The following is a 15062-nucleotide window of genomic DNA, read 5'->3' as shown; positions in this document are numbered from 1 at the left end:
GGGAAGGGAAGTTGGGGGGGCGGGGGGTTGCGTAAACAAATTTCCCTGACCATGTTATCCAGAGACTGTTCCCCTTAGATCGGTTCTGGGGGTACCTGGAGGCGTAATCTTGGCATTGGGAGTTCTCCAGGGTTGCGAACAGGACTATTTCTGGGAACCCCCATTATGTGAAAACTTCGAAGACGATGTCTTCTCTTAACGGCCATTCATACTCTGCGGGCAGAGGGAAGTCTCTGCTGAGTTCGTCTGCTAGCAGATTGAGTTCCCCTGGTACATGTGACAATAGGAACATGTGTTTGAGAGCCCACTTCCAGATGTTCTGGGACAGCTTGGACAGTCCTGGAGAGTGCGTGCCCCCTTGCTTGTTCAGGTAGTACATGGCTGTGGTGCTGTCTGAGGACCATCACCGTCTTCCCTTGCAGGTATACCTGGAAAGCCTTCAGTGCTTTGAAGACCACTAGCAGTTCCAGCAGGTTTATGTGTTTGGACGCTACACTCGTGATCCAAACTCCATGTGCAGTCTGATGGGATAGGTGAGCCCATCATCCTGTGAGGGATGAGTCTGTGGTTAGAGTAGCTTCCAATGCGGGGATGGCAAATGGTTTCCCTATTACAAGGTTTTCCTTCGACCACCACCGTAGCGAGAGAACCAAGGCCTGAGAGACCACCACTAGATTGTCCCATTGTCCGCTGGCCTGACACCACTGGCAGCTGAGCCACCCTTGCGCAGGCACATGTGAGGTACCAAATATATACATGACGCCATCATTCCTAGCAACCGCATTGCTTTGCGTACCGTCACCTCTCGACCGGCCACATATTGAGGGATCTGAAACAGCATATTTTGGACCCTCTCGTTGGAGGGGAAGACGAGGCCATCCTTTGTTCGAATTAGAGCCCCTAGGAATTGTTTGATCTGGCTGGGGTCTAGGCTGACTTCTTCTCGTTGATGGAGAAGCCCAGATGGAACAAAAAGGTCTACAGTCTTTTGGGTATTTGAGAAGCATGTCTCGTAAGAATCCCCTGTTATGAGCCAATCGTCCAGGTAAGGGTATACTGGGATGGACAACCTGCGCAGATGGGCTGCTGCCACTGCCAGTACTTACTTGAATACCATTGGCGCCGACGCTATGCCGAAGGGTAGCACTCTGAAAACCTGAGGTATTTTCTGTGCGCTGCCAACATTAAAATATGAAAGTATGCATCTTTCATGTCCAGTGTTGTCATGTAATCTCCCTGTGAAAGCAGGGGATTACTTCCTGTAAGGTCACCATGCGACATTTGAGGTTTGACAAATTTGTTCGCTGGGCACAGATCTAGTACAGGGCGCATGGTTAAATCCTTTTTGGGTACAAGGAAGCACACTGAATAAATAAATACCTTCCGTTACCTGTGATAGAGGCACGACCTCTATTGCTCCTTTTAGTAGCATCAGTTCCACTTCTTGAAGGATGGTGAGGTGCTCCGGTGATAAGCGTCGTCCCCTTGGGGGTCTGTACTTGGGGTACCGACAGAATTCTATGCAGTAACCGCGGGCTATAGTTGACAATACCCAGCGGTCTGATGTTATTCCCTCCTATGCTGGTAGGAAAGATGTTAACCGGCCCCCGACCAGCGATGCATGGGAGGGGACCCGAACCTTCGGGTCATTTGGTGTTGGTAGCCGGGGATCCTCTGGGAGCGGGGCCCCGACCTCTACCCTTGCCCCGGCATTGTCCTCTTTGTATTGGCCACTGGTTCCTCGAGTAAAGGACCAGTTGCCTGCAGTGTACTGGTGTTGCTGTTGACGTTGGCCTCGAAAGAAGTGTTTGTTGCAGAATCCTTGCTTATTGGGAGGCCTTCAGAGCTGGTCTAAAGTCTTTAGGGTGTCGAAATCCTTCTTCGCAGTCTCCAGTGCGTCATCCACCGCTTTCCCAAAGAGGTTAGAATCCTTTATTGGTTTATTAATGAGTGATGCCTGGGTTTCTGGCTTAAAACCCGAGTTGCGGAGCCAAACATGACGCTTCAGAAGTATCCCCTGGACTAAAGCACGGCCAGCCGTTTCTGCAGCATCAAGAGTGTTCTTAATGATGCTCTGGTTAACCAGAGTTCCTTCTGTTACTGTGGTTAAACAAGCGAGTTCTTAAGGGCTCAAGGACTTCAGCGAGGTCTTGGCGTAATTTTCCCCATTGGGCATCAGCATAACTTGCCAGTAAGGTATTATTGGAAATTCTGGTGGCAAAAGCTGCTGAGGTTGTAATTCTCTTTAATTGTAATTCTAACCTTTGCAGTGCTTTTTTTCCTCGTCTCAAGACAAAGAACAGAAGGAGCTCAGTTACGTTTACCTCTAAGCACAGTGCGGATTGATGAAAATCTCCATGCATTATACCAAGTACATTGGACATTATAGATGTGGCCAGTGGGGTATCAAAGCATGGCGAATACCACATGTACAGCACAATATGTTACCGTAGTAGTGCCCCAATAACACACTGCAACCTGCAAATGGGCCTCAGTGGACCACCTGCCAAAGTTTTTGGAAGTTGCTTATGATCTTGATCTGTGATCTATGATATGATCTGATATGATAGGTTATTTATAATGCGCTTAATACCCGTGCAGCAGTGATCCCAATCATAAAAGTGAAACAGGCAAGCCCAACAGGTATAACTTATTTTCACTCTTTTGGTAGCGCAGTCTGAGGGCAGCCTATACCCTTCAGGAGAGGAGCGAGCTGATACAGTTGCAACACAAAAAACAATAGTACTATGTTCCCAAAATACCTTAGTTCTTGTCTTTCGGATCTCAGCAGAGCCAGGCTTTTCAGCATCAGACCAGAAGCATGGGTGCCTTTGCGCTGGGCTGGGGTCAAGTCGGAGAGCAGCAGCAATGGGCCCCAATGATGCAGTTCTGTTTGGCAGTGGTGCTGATGTGCGGGTAGAAACGCTGGGAACAGTAGGCCGTGCCAAGTGGATGGCACTGGAAGACTCGGTGACCTCTGGGCCCGGACAAGGAAATACTTGCCTTTGGCGCTGTGCAGGCTCGGCTGACAACACGGCATATGGTTACGGCAAAGATGTCAAAGCTTCAGCATGGTCATTGAGCAGAACTCTGAGATTTGGGGGTGGTGGAGCGTCGAGGTCCAGGATGATTAGGATGGTGTCAATGGGGCCAGCGCCGAGCAGCTCCGCTCAGGTGGGCCATGGGCCAGTGTGGGGCCGACAGGCCAGTGGGCAGACTGCAACAGTCCTGCTTGAGCCATCCTACTATTTATACAAATCTCGGGCCGAGCAGGGCCTGATGGGAGAAAGGAACTGAGCTACAATCTGCTCTTCTGCTGGGCTCTGCCTGCTGGAGCTTCCCCCTACACACGGGACAGGCAGCTCTGCAGACGCTCAGCTTCCAGGGGAGGGGGGGGGGGGGGTTGGGGCTGGGTCAGGGCCTGCCTTCTCACCCTCGCTTAGCGGGGCTTCCCAGAACTGACCCAACCCCTGCCCTCTTGCATACAACTCATACTTAGCTGGCAGGGGAGAATCTGATCTCAAGGGCAGATCTCCCAGGGTGAGGCTTACCCATTGCACATAGGATTTGCTGACCCCTGCTATGTTCCCAAATGCGGGATACACAACTGCATTATTTCTGGTAGTGGGGGACTGCGTTCGCGCGCTCCCCCCGATTTATTGGTGAAAGAAAAGGTAAAGTATGCACTAGGCCTGCTAGGTTGCATACTTTAAGATTGTGCTCACATTGCGTTTCTTCAATTAGGTTCACCTTTGGGTGATCGCTTTTCCACATTTTATCTGTTGAATTGAATTATGCTTCTTTCATCACCACAGAAGTAATGTGTATTACAGGATAAGCTACCATATGTATTGGGCACACTGCACATGCTCAGGCAGCATCAATCATGCTTTGTGCAGGACAATGCTGGCCTAAATTGGGAACAGCCAGCATAGACATGTTGCTACAGAGGCATATTTTGGGTACAACCAGCATGACAGTGCTGTCTTACACTGGACACATTGATCATTAAAATGTGTTGTGTTGTAAAATGTTCTTTTCTGCTGTTGGTGACATGGAATTTTCATGTTCCCCTTTAGAACAGATTGTAAATTTATGGCTTTTTGGTCACCTTTTCTGCTGTAAAATGCACCATTTCAAACCCATATTTGAAAAAGAATTCTTGGGGGAGAACCCCCCCCCCAAACCCTCCCTAGAACCTTATAGCTCCCTCGCTACGCTCGGTCGCCCCCACTATTTCAGAAAAATATTAACACAGACACTGAAAGAAATCACAAGCAACTAACCTTTGATCACTGCCCATGACACCAAAAGCTTCCTTTGGGACTGCATGGCTATCACTGCCTGTGATGCTATTGTGTCAAAAGGTCACACTATCGCTTTTTAATATCCTGCTTTGGGTGAGGTTGACTTTTGGCTCGCAGGCCCACTGGGTGACAAAAAGTTAATGCTTCGGCCCCACATTCAGAAAGGTTGGACAAGCCTAGTCTAGGATATTTAGCTCTGGGGTCCTCATGAAGTACCTCTCTTGGCCTCTTGGGTGTTTAATGTTCAGGAGTGGACATTAATCTACCCAGTTTGTCCATACATGATTGGAATCTCTCAAATGTCCAATGTGGTAACCCAGAACAGTCTGGAGGTGAAAAAAAGAGGCTCTTCTGCCTGTAGCCGTCTAGATCTGTCTCATAACGTCGAGGGTAAAGTCCCTTCGCCTTCTGAGAAACCTTCTCGTAGGCTAGGGCCTTCCTTCGAAGGTGGGAGCGGTCCCTACCTCCCTTCCGGCATTCTCAGCGTCTCACTGGCCTTGTGAGCGGTCTTCGGCGTATCACTCACCATCCATCTCTGGCCGTCAGTGGAAACTATACGAGCCAAGCGCTCTACGATTAATTTCTCCGCCGAGGGTTCGTCTGGCGTCGTGCTGGGCAATGCCGAGTCTTTCGGCGATGGTCGCACTCTTACGAGGCGCGTCGCCTGGCATTTTGGTGGTAGCGCCCTTTGTCTGCAGGTAGCCCAGTTGCTAGTCGCTTCTGCGGTGGCGGGGAGGGCTTGCGACGCTTCTGGTCGGTGGAGGACGCCGGTGGGTCCGGCATCTGTTGGCGCTATGGCTTTCTTCGTCTTCGACAAAGAAGTGCCGTGGGTTGTGTGCTTATGTTTATGCTTTGTGTTCGTCAGTGTCGCCGGGGTGTTCATCCCCATAAGTAGGGTGTGAGCCGAACTTGTCGGGCCGAGGAGCGGGTACGCTCCCTAGAGAGGTCTACAACCTCTGAAACGAAGGTCGGGTTATCACTGACCTCGTCACACTTGGCCTCTTGACCCTGCGGTCCTTTAAAGTTTTTGGGCGAAGCACTTTACAGGCCGCACAGCCTTCCTCGTTGTGATCGAGGGGTAAGCAACGGTTACACCACTTGTGCTTGTCTTTCCATGTGAATTTGCCCTTGCAGCGTGGGCAAAATCTAAACTGAGTCCTCTCCACAGCTGAGCATACAATTAGGAGCGATAACGACCCTGAAGGAAAGGGGATTGAAAGAGAAAGGCATTCTTAGAAGTAGAAGAAATGTCCCACGACCCCCACTCTCCCTACTGTCTTAGGCCGATGAGGCCAGGGCACGTGTATTCGGCAGCGCCGAAGGATCTCCTCCGTCTAAGTCACCGCTGTCTAAGTTCTTACTCGGCGGTGAAACAGCTTCGCAGCTTCGCCGTCGAAGGAGGAGGGTTCTAATGTAATGTATAATAAATAACGACCAAAGGGTCGAGTAAATGTTTTGCAATTTTTCTCGAAGGAGCTCTGCGTTAAGGCGACCAATATCTGGGCGGCAAAAAACAATCTGAGGGACCTCGACGCGCGAGGGATTGTGGGTACAATGCACGTCACTATAGGGATAGTGTTACAGACACGCCTTGTCGGCGTCCCCTTTTCGACTACGAAAACCAAATGCAATACTCTGCAGTGACCACTGGATGTCAGACTATGCACAGCATGTGATTCTAAGCAGATTAACAAACATCAGAACTGTAAATACTCTTGTAGATCTCACAAATTATGGAAGAGATTTGTAGAAGAGTAAAAGGTAATTGGAAATGAAGCATGGAGAGTGCAGTCGAAAGTGCATCATTGCAGGCAAGTTGTTTGGAAAGCATAAACAAGCTTAGAGACAGCCTTTATTTTGGCAGCCTTATCAAGAGTTCCAGATCTGCTGTACGTGTGGAGTGCTCGCTCATGGTTACAAGTCGCAAGCAGAGATGCAAAGTCTAGATTTATATAAAGGCGCACGATCTGGCTCATATGCAGGATATGGCATGCTGTGGGAAGCACTTCACGCCAAGGGCCAGCGGTTGAATGAATCCTGCAGTGTGCAGTCTTGTGCCAAGCATGGTGGATTATGTGGGTCAAAACTGTTTTCTAGGTTCAGCGGGTTAAGAGTAGACCAGTGGTTAAAAGGCACTTCATACTGGATGCCTTGAATATACATCTTGATTTATTGCAGTTGGATACCTTGCACACCCACACAGTCTAGCCATCTCATCACACACTGGACAATTAAAATAATGTCTACTTGCCCCTTGAAAGTGGAGTCTTCTGTACAAATCAGTAACAAGCTACATTGAAATAGAAATTTTATAACCAAAGAAATGACAGCCAATGGTAATTCAGTCCTGTACATAGTTCAAAGTCTGTCATTTTAGAGGACTCTGGGTGCATGGATGTGGTGTGTTGACTGGTGCAGGCCGAAGAACCAGTTTCCTGTGATGGTTTGTAAGAGGCTCTTGGTGGTGATACTTCATGCCAGAGAACCAGAGACCTCAGTAAAGTGCTTGATTCACTACCTGTGCATGTATACAATGAGAGCATGTGGAAGATGTGGGATGTATAGTGTTGCAGAGGTAGGGAGTGAGCACTGCACAGGTCACTAGTCCGTGAAAAGCACATGCAGCGTGTAAGGGGGTCATGCATCATTTTAGAATAAAGTGGGAAGAAAAGGGGAGTACGTTTAGTGGGGAGAGGGATCCTAGACTATAATCAGCAGTCCTTGATTTTTTAGATTAGGACAGTGGTCAGAGATGGTAGTTTAAGCATGTTCTAGTTTTCCTGGCCTCCACTAGGCAAACTTTAATGGGGTCTTTGACATCCCATGTTGGTGATGGTGGGCACAGCAAGAGGAGCAAGGCATCCGGTGGGAATAATGGCGACATTGCACTATGTGATTACATAAAAATTATGCTTCGAGTGGAGGGTGCTTGGGTGAGAGATTGACTGGTCCGAGTTATGAGAGTCATTGACCCACTCCGGGCCTTTGCTGAAAGGGTGGCACCAACATCCCCGGTCTACTATGAAGCAAGTCCTTAAAAGGTTAATGTGTCCGAGTGGCGGCTTTCACATTCATATTCCATGTTGCCCTCCCCAGTCCAAGGTCCCAAAGAAACGATGAAAATGATCAACCCTCCCCAGCCCCCAACCCCATGGACAAGAACCAGAGTGGTCCTTTTCTCCCACGACAAACAAACAGTAAACACACTGGGGTTAGTCAGTCAGAAACTGACCTCAACGGAAATTGCATTGTTTGTTCAAAATTGAAAATTGACTGTTGGAGAATTCATAAATGTGCTAATTCCCTTCACCGTATAGACCCCCAGCAACTTTGCTGGATTTTGAGAACTGATTTGTTTACCTGGAGAGAGAGTGAGCCTTTTTTCCCCCCCCATTCTCATGGATTTTGATGTGCGTTTTACTTGTGTTCTTTGACTGTGGAGTTTTAGACAATTCCATAGGCATAATCCTTTCATTTGTGTCACACAGCACCCTCAGTCCCAAGGTTTAAGTACCTTCTCTGGGAGAAACAACTGTTTCCCAGAGAATGTAAAGTGAAATTGATTTTACTAGTCTTTCCAAATTCCTAAACGCAGTACACACTATTTTACAATAGAGTGCTGGAGGGGTTACTTAGAAACTGTGTCTAGAAACTCATGTAGCAATCAAATGTTACCCTTTCCTATCGAAATGGCTGGTGGGAGTGGTTTTACAACAAACTACCATGATTTTTCCCGACCGCTAACAGTAGCGTTAAATCGCTGGAGCTCTGTTTTTCAAGATGGTGTGGGAGCCCTCTCTAAAAACAGGTCCAAGTCTTTTTTCACCATTTCTTTGTGGAAAGGTCCTTCTAGAGTGTCTCTGTGCGCCAAACCAGGTTTGGTCACTTTGTTCCTACGCCTTTGGCGGGCTTCAAGACTGAAGACCGCCTCTGGCGCCCTGTGTCAGGGGAGGGCAGGAAGTGAGGGAGGTGCCCGAAACTCCCTGTGCCTAGTCTCCTAGGAGACCCAAATACACTCTGGCGTGAATGGCTGGCTGACTGTCCGGCTGGAATGAATGGGAGGAAACTGGATAAAAGGCGAGTCTCTTGGCTTAGAAGTCAGAGCCGACCACTGAAACAATATAACCGAAGAGGAGCTGGAAGATAACGGCTGCTGCAACTCCTGGACTGTTGGTTTGCCAGGTGAAGCCCTTCAAGGACAACTTCTCCCTTTGAGTTGGTGGGACCAATAACTTGACAATAAGCCACCTGGATACCATTCTCAGAGCTGGTTGTATTTTACTCAAAGTGCTGCAGGAAACCAAATAACCAGGGAGAAGGACAGTTTGTGTGCTTGACGACAGCTATCAGAATTGAAGAATTGGCCTTTACCAGCTTTGTGACCAGTCGCAGTGCAGGAGTCCACCCCACCCCCCGCCCCCGATGTCCTCCCTCTTGTCCCCACGACTGAGGCTCCGGAACAGTGAGATCTGCCAGGAACAGAAGTCTTTATCTGCATCTTTTCTTCATTGTAAGATACTGTGAAAACCCGACCGAGAGAACTTACCTCTCACTGCGAAGTGCTTGAAACTTTGGCAACTTGCAGGCCTAGTCTGCTTGTGACCCAACATATGAATCTTCTTTTACAAACTACTTCTGAGAACTTTGGCCAAGACTCTTCCGTTTAACTACCAGAACTGCTTTATCCTATACAAGACTTTAGCCCATTGAATTTGGCCTACCTATTGCATTGAATTGACTCCTCTGGTGAACTCAAACGGTTTGCACCGTTTAAGAATAACTAATCATCTTTTTGTTAACCTATCCCTTTTTGCTCCTACTTCAAAAGCTCTGAATGACTTTTGCTCCTCCTTCAAAGTAGTTTAAATGCCTCAGAACCTGATAGTGTGAAGTACTGAAATATATTTTTGTGTGATATAGATTGCCTCCTTATAGTGAATGCTTTATAACTGACTGTGAAATAAATAAGTGTTTTACCAAGAAACCATGAGTGTAAAAGTGTGTTTGAATACTTCTAATTATAGACCTCTGTGTAACATGCTTACAGCACATTCCCCTCTTGAGATAAGCCTACCACAAAACTGTGTAGTACAGACTTATACCCAAGGCTGGTTTTGCTTACACCTGTAGTCCTAGTTCTGTGTAGTGGTCCCAAAGGGTACTGCATACAAACTTTGCCTAACAGGGACCCTCAAACAGCAGCGGCTGGAAACTATAGACAAAAATATTAGAAAAGCCTAGTGGCAAGCATGTAGCCAAAGTAAGCCCATTTCATGATTTGGGTGTTTGAGCACTGCACAACATGTCGTTTTTCAGGATTTTAGCAAAACCACTGTTGTGTTGCTGTATTTGAAAATGTACAATCTTTGCACTGTACATCTACATATTTTACAATACCATATTGCGGCACAAACCAACAGGGCATTAACAAAATCACTGCCCCACAACTTGACATTGAACTTGTATTATAAAGAGGAAAATTCTAAAGGACTGTATAATAAATTTGAGGCCAGATACAATTATCCAAGAAGAACCTGGAATGTTCCGGATATGGAAAGAACTTAGCAGGATATTATGACTTCAACGCAGTATGCAAATCCCCCCCCGACCCCCACACTTTTGTTCGTGTTTAAGAGGGTGGAGTCTGATGAAGATCAAGCATTGGCAAGAACAGATTTGCCTCGTGTAGACATGGTATCTCCATTGCGGTAAAGGTTCTACCTGACCATAAGATGGCAACCGCTGGCAAATGGCGCTAGTACCTGAGCATATTGAAGATCTATGCAAATGCCAAACAGTTGGCTTTGCCACTGCTCGTTTCTATCAGATTCACTGCAAGTACAGATGCAAGGACACAATCAAGCGGCTGAAGGCACACTTGGTTAAGACAGTTAATACACCCAGAGCTGGTTAAAATAACAGCAATGAAGCCATCATCTTTCAGAAGGCTGCCCAGCAAGCACAGAGATTGACTCCCAGGGGATTTGGATGGGGGTGCTGGTAGTGGGAGTGTAAATAACCTAACACATACTGGCTGTGTGTCCATCCTCGCATCTTATTTACCTTCACTTTCCATGACAATTTTGGCTCGTAAGCAGTGCTTTCAGCACCACCCAATAGCCAAAACAGAAACCATGACATCCAAACAACTAGGAATAATGGAGGCAAGCCAAACGCACATACAGATTTCACCATAAAAGAGAAATGGTTTAAATACCTGTTGGATTACCGGAGCCTGCACCCCAGGCTGCATCTGTGGTATCACCTGCTGCTGTAAAACCATCTGCTGTTGAGGCTGGATTATGTACTGTGCACCGTTGGCAGTCCTAACCAGCTGTAAGATCTGGCCTACAGAAAGAAAACAAAAAATGAATAAAAATGGCATGTAATTTGAAAGTGTAATGCAAGATACGTTATCCAGTTATGAAAGTTAGGGCATGTACTGGGCCCTACTTTTGCCAATACAGGAATTACATTAGCTTGTAAACTAGACCTTTGCGACCAAAGATCGATCAACAAAAAAAATGTTTAAGAGGCAAGAGTAATCCACTATCCAAAGCCAGGGTATAGTTACCAGAATTGGTTAAGATCTGCTGAACTGGGGTGACGCCAGCCGGTAACGTCGGTAAAGCCAAGGTAGCTGCCGCAGCTGCTGCACTCTACAGAAAGAGAAAATGAATAGTAAACTATTCTTACACCTGGAAAATGACAGTATGAATAAAACAAATTTACTGAAACATTGTGGTAACAGCTCGACGATAACAACCAATGAGCTGGATTCTGTAGCAAGTCCATTTTTAATAAAGATTGCTGGCATGGACATATAATGCACATTCCCAACATTAGTAAGCCATTTAATTTGACATGGCACTGGCTGTTTTGCTGTAAATGTAACCAAACATACTGTATCAAGTAACCTCTGCTGGGCCGCATTCTTGTAACCCCGAATTACGCCTTCTTACGTTCACATAGCGCCTCGATGCCTTTGGGCTGTATCCAAAAATAAACTAAAGGCCCGGGCACAGTATCATATAACAGCCTTTTAGTTACTGATCTAATCCAAAGTGGCAAAAAAAAAAAAGGGCAACCAAAACGGGAAAGTTACTACGCCTGAAACACTGGTTCACAATTGGCGTCCTCTCCACAGTCCAACTTAATGGCAAATATTAAACTGGCCCTAAAAAGGGAGGAGAACTTGACAAGTTACAACCAAGGAATATACCACCTTTTTGTAATGGGGCTTGAATGATCAACCATCAAGTACCAGGTTTTAAATTAGCAATAACTACCAAAAAGTACCCGTACTGAGCATGGGTTCTGTAGACCGACTAACACTAATCCATTATTAAAAATCAATTATCCTGTAGGTCGCTATCCCGAGTCGCTCATCGCTTGATGGGCCCGTGAAGCTAGCGGGCATAACCCGGAACAGACGTGGAGCGGAGGTGATAGTTGGCATGCTGCAGCATACTGGAACCTTCAGGGGGATCGTCCCACATACCACCTCACACTGGTGCAGTGCAATCTCAGAAAAGGTGCGTCCTAGGGCTTTGAAATGTGGTTTTTGAGGGTCAGTAAGGAGTGGAATTTTGTTTCTCGCATCCAGATGCTTGCAATGAGCTCTGTCCAGTCCTTATGCGATCACCACCTTCATGTTTCCGCCACTTGCAGGCGACCGAGTCATGTGTGCAGGGACTGAAATCCAGGGAACAGGGTGGGGTCTCACATGTACATGTAATGTAGTCAGTGATGTCTGCATGGTCCTAACAGGTAACTGTGCAAAATGTGGTGCAGATCGGTGGAACGGTGTGGAATTGTAGGAGGAACAAACCAACCCACAAACATTGAGATATATGCGTTATTCAAAGTATGGTGACGCGCTGATTAATACAGACTTTTGAGTCATTTGTAATTGCAACCTGGAAAATATACCGACAAGATATTGCCACTTTTTAATAAAACTATGCAGATTTTTCACTTAAGAGCCTATAAACAAAGATTGTTTACATCTATTCTTTACGGCATAGAAAGCAGCCAGGTAATTAAGGAAACTTGGCTTTCATGTTTTGGACTACTTTGGCTCTAAGGAAAAACAATCTGATTGAATATATTGACTCGTTAAATCTTGGTCTTTCTATTTACCACTGCCAGCTTAAAGAGATGTTCCCTTATCTAAACCTGAAATTTGCAGAAAATTGGAGCATCCTGGACCTTTGCGATATACCAATACAGAAGGGAAGTCCATCTTTTAAAAAAAATGAATTCTCAAAAGCTAGAGAAGCTAGTGAACAATTCACACACAAACACCACCAATAGATTGAAGAACTTTGCAAATCAATGGAAAACAAGTATTGGATACACTCAGGGCGTTATTCTAAAACTGGGAAAGCAATGCTACTGCATTAGCTTCTATATCTTTGGCTGTAAAGTATAAACAATGTGTACCAAGCAATGAAGAAATACAGCCCTATATATTCCCAGCAAGGAATACAGAAATGTATTAATGTGGTTTAGATTAAACCAGCTGGGAACTCAGGAATATCAGGTAGGGGGCCTAGTACTTCCAAAAGTTATGCAGGTTTTGTAAAACAAGAGAAAGTAACCCTGAAACAGCTTATATTTCCAATGTGGGTTTACTGGTGCACCGTCAAACTAATTTTGTGCATGATCTAGCTTTCTTAAACTCTAGAATTTTCATGGTCACAAATGAGTTCTGGAGTTCAACTTTCTATGATTTTGCAGGATGGAAGTTACTGGAAATTGTTAGAGAAGGGTTTGTAAAGAAGGTCATCTGCTAGGAGTCTTATGTAGCGTGACCTGCTTGATCTAAGCTAATACACAATCAAATAAATGCAATGCAACTATGGCAGATATGTGCAAATGGCTACCTTGAGCATCTTCTAAGCGCTGGTCACCACACTCTACAGGCTGCACCAGCAGCCTGGAGTCAAGAGGGGGCCTGGCAGCATATCACCAGAGCAGGTTGACTATAGTCTCAGTAAGAAGGGGGTGAATGTTACCAATTTCAGCACTACGCATACAGATAAAACAATTGGCAAGTGGATTTTTGGCTCATTTTGTATAAAAAAAATGTTTTTAAAACAAGGAGGCAAGAAGAATGTTCTGTAGAAACAGATCAGCCAGGCAGCAGTAGACAGTCTCTCAGGAGGTGATTGATAAAAGTTAAAAAATGTACTTTAACATTTGTTATGCAGGAGTTGACATGCTGGCGGTTTTGTTCGGTCAAAATAAGCATCTCTGCAGGACAAGAGCAGCACAATCAATACCTTTGTTCTATTACCAACTTTATACTTTCCCTGGTGCATGTATACTTAAAATAGCAAGATCTGGCCTCCATCTAGCAAACATTTGCCCAGGAACACCATCATGGTACTCACTAAAAAGCAATACAAAATACAATACAAAAGGGGGCATCAACGTAAATAGGAGCCATACCATGCCTGAGGAATTCATGTGCTGGATCAGCTTGGAGTCCTGCATTATAACCTGCTGTTGGGGTACTGTAAAGGCAAAGCAGCAAGTCAGTATTTGCAGCGAAAGCATTATAAACCATCAACCGTTTGTTAATGTTTGCAGCTACGGGACAGCACAGGGAAAAGGAGGGTGGGGACGGTTGCTTAGAGAAACTTTTAAAGCCAAGTGCTGTTTAAGCATAAGGACTCTGCACGTAGGTACATCTTGCTCCCCACATCCCCTTCCTCCCAGCAATGTTGTGTTAAAAGATCAAATACAAAGTTATTTCACATTAGGGAAGTTTTGGCAAAGGGGCATTTAAGGAGATCTTTAAAGACGATGTTCAAATAGTACTGTCTAGTTATTTAAATCCAACAGTTTAACCCGTAGGTGATCTTTCAGCCAACATTTCATTCACAAGTTTCACAATGTACCGCCATCACCACAACAAGCATCTCAACCCCTAGTCTACAATAACGCATACATTTACAAGCTAAAGAAAGCTAGCCCAGAGTGCTGGTGCAAGTGAACCACCTAAAACGACTCCTAAGCATTAGCCCTACCCTGGTGCGTGAACACACCGCCTCCATGACGTGCCTGGACCTTGCCGGCACCGAACACAATGTTGGAACTCTGGTCTCCTGCGCTGTAATGCTGCCGGCTCACTTCAATGGAAATGAAACAAAAAGACAGGTTTTTTAAACCTTGATGAAAACTATTTACACGTGCTGCCAAGTCTGGTCAGCTATATATGACGACGAATACATTGACATTAAATCATGGCTGTATACCGGAGCATCAAACATTAAGCCGGGAATTCATAGGGAGAATAAGTCAGACAAAATACAGATAAGCTGCATTTTACGAAAATTAGTGACATAAATTAGGGACTTTTTGCTGGATATGTAAGTTTGCTTTAAAACCATCACTGCTCCTTTAATTACCGTTAGAAAAGTCTTCTCTATTCCAAAACAGAGAATGCTATCTTGCAGATTGTGAAGTATCGGCTTTAATCCCAAACTGAACTCCAGATTTGGGGGGGGGGGGGGGGGGGAGAAATACCCTCCTTACTGCATGCCGGTTCCACTAAGTAAATAGCCCGGATATGGTTCCTTGTTTTGTAGATTACCATATTCAGGCTTTGCCGCCCGCTTAGTACTACTCCTCAATTACCAAAGTACTACTCCTCAATTACCAAGTTTGTCAAGCATAAACACAGTGCTTCATAGCTAGAGCAGTTTATCATACGGACACATCAGGAAAGGCGCATAGAATCAATCT

At 45.8% G+C, this 15062-nt stretch overlaps 1 protein-coding gene and 1 non-coding gene across 4 annotated transcripts in view; one reads left to right on the top strand and one right to left on the bottom strand.

Moving 5' to 3' along the window:
- GTF2A1 (general transcription factor IIA subunit 1) overlaps positions 1 to 15062 on the bottom strand; it is a 132032-nt gene that overhangs the window by 66586 nt on the left and 50384 nt on the right. For 2 of the 3 annotated variants that reach the window (XM_069637856.1, XM_069637858.1), the window contains exons 4-7: positions 14345 to 14446; positions 13764 to 13828; positions 10882 to 10966; positions 10525 to 10655 (exon numbers count right to left, since the gene is read on the bottom strand). In XM_069637856.1, the coding sequence (XP_069493957.1) occupies positions 10525 to 10655; positions 10882 to 10966; positions 13764 to 13828; positions 14345 to 14446 (383 nt within the window). The remainder of the gene's footprint in view (positions 1 to 10524; positions 10656 to 10881; positions 10967 to 13763; positions 13829 to 14344; positions 14447 to 15062) is intronic. The other variant, XM_069637857.1, reaches the window with a different exon arrangement.
- Positions 3492 to 3653, top strand: LOC138527713 (U1 spliceosomal RNA). The gene has a single exon (XR_011284016.1). It is a non-coding gene; the product is annotated as a U1 spliceosomal RNA (small nuclear RNA).

Source organism: Ambystoma mexicanum, chromosome 14 (genome assembly GCF_040938575.1).
Source record: "Ambystoma mexicanum isolate Mex_15411 chromosome 14, UKY_AmexF1_1, whole genome shotgun sequence".
Classification (NCBI taxonomy): domain Eukaryota; kingdom Metazoa; phylum Chordata; class Amphibia; order Caudata; family Ambystomatidae; genus Ambystoma; species Ambystoma mexicanum.
The sequence above is the reverse complement of the archived record's forward strand: the minus strand, read 5'-3'. Positions and strand labels throughout refer to the sequence as shown.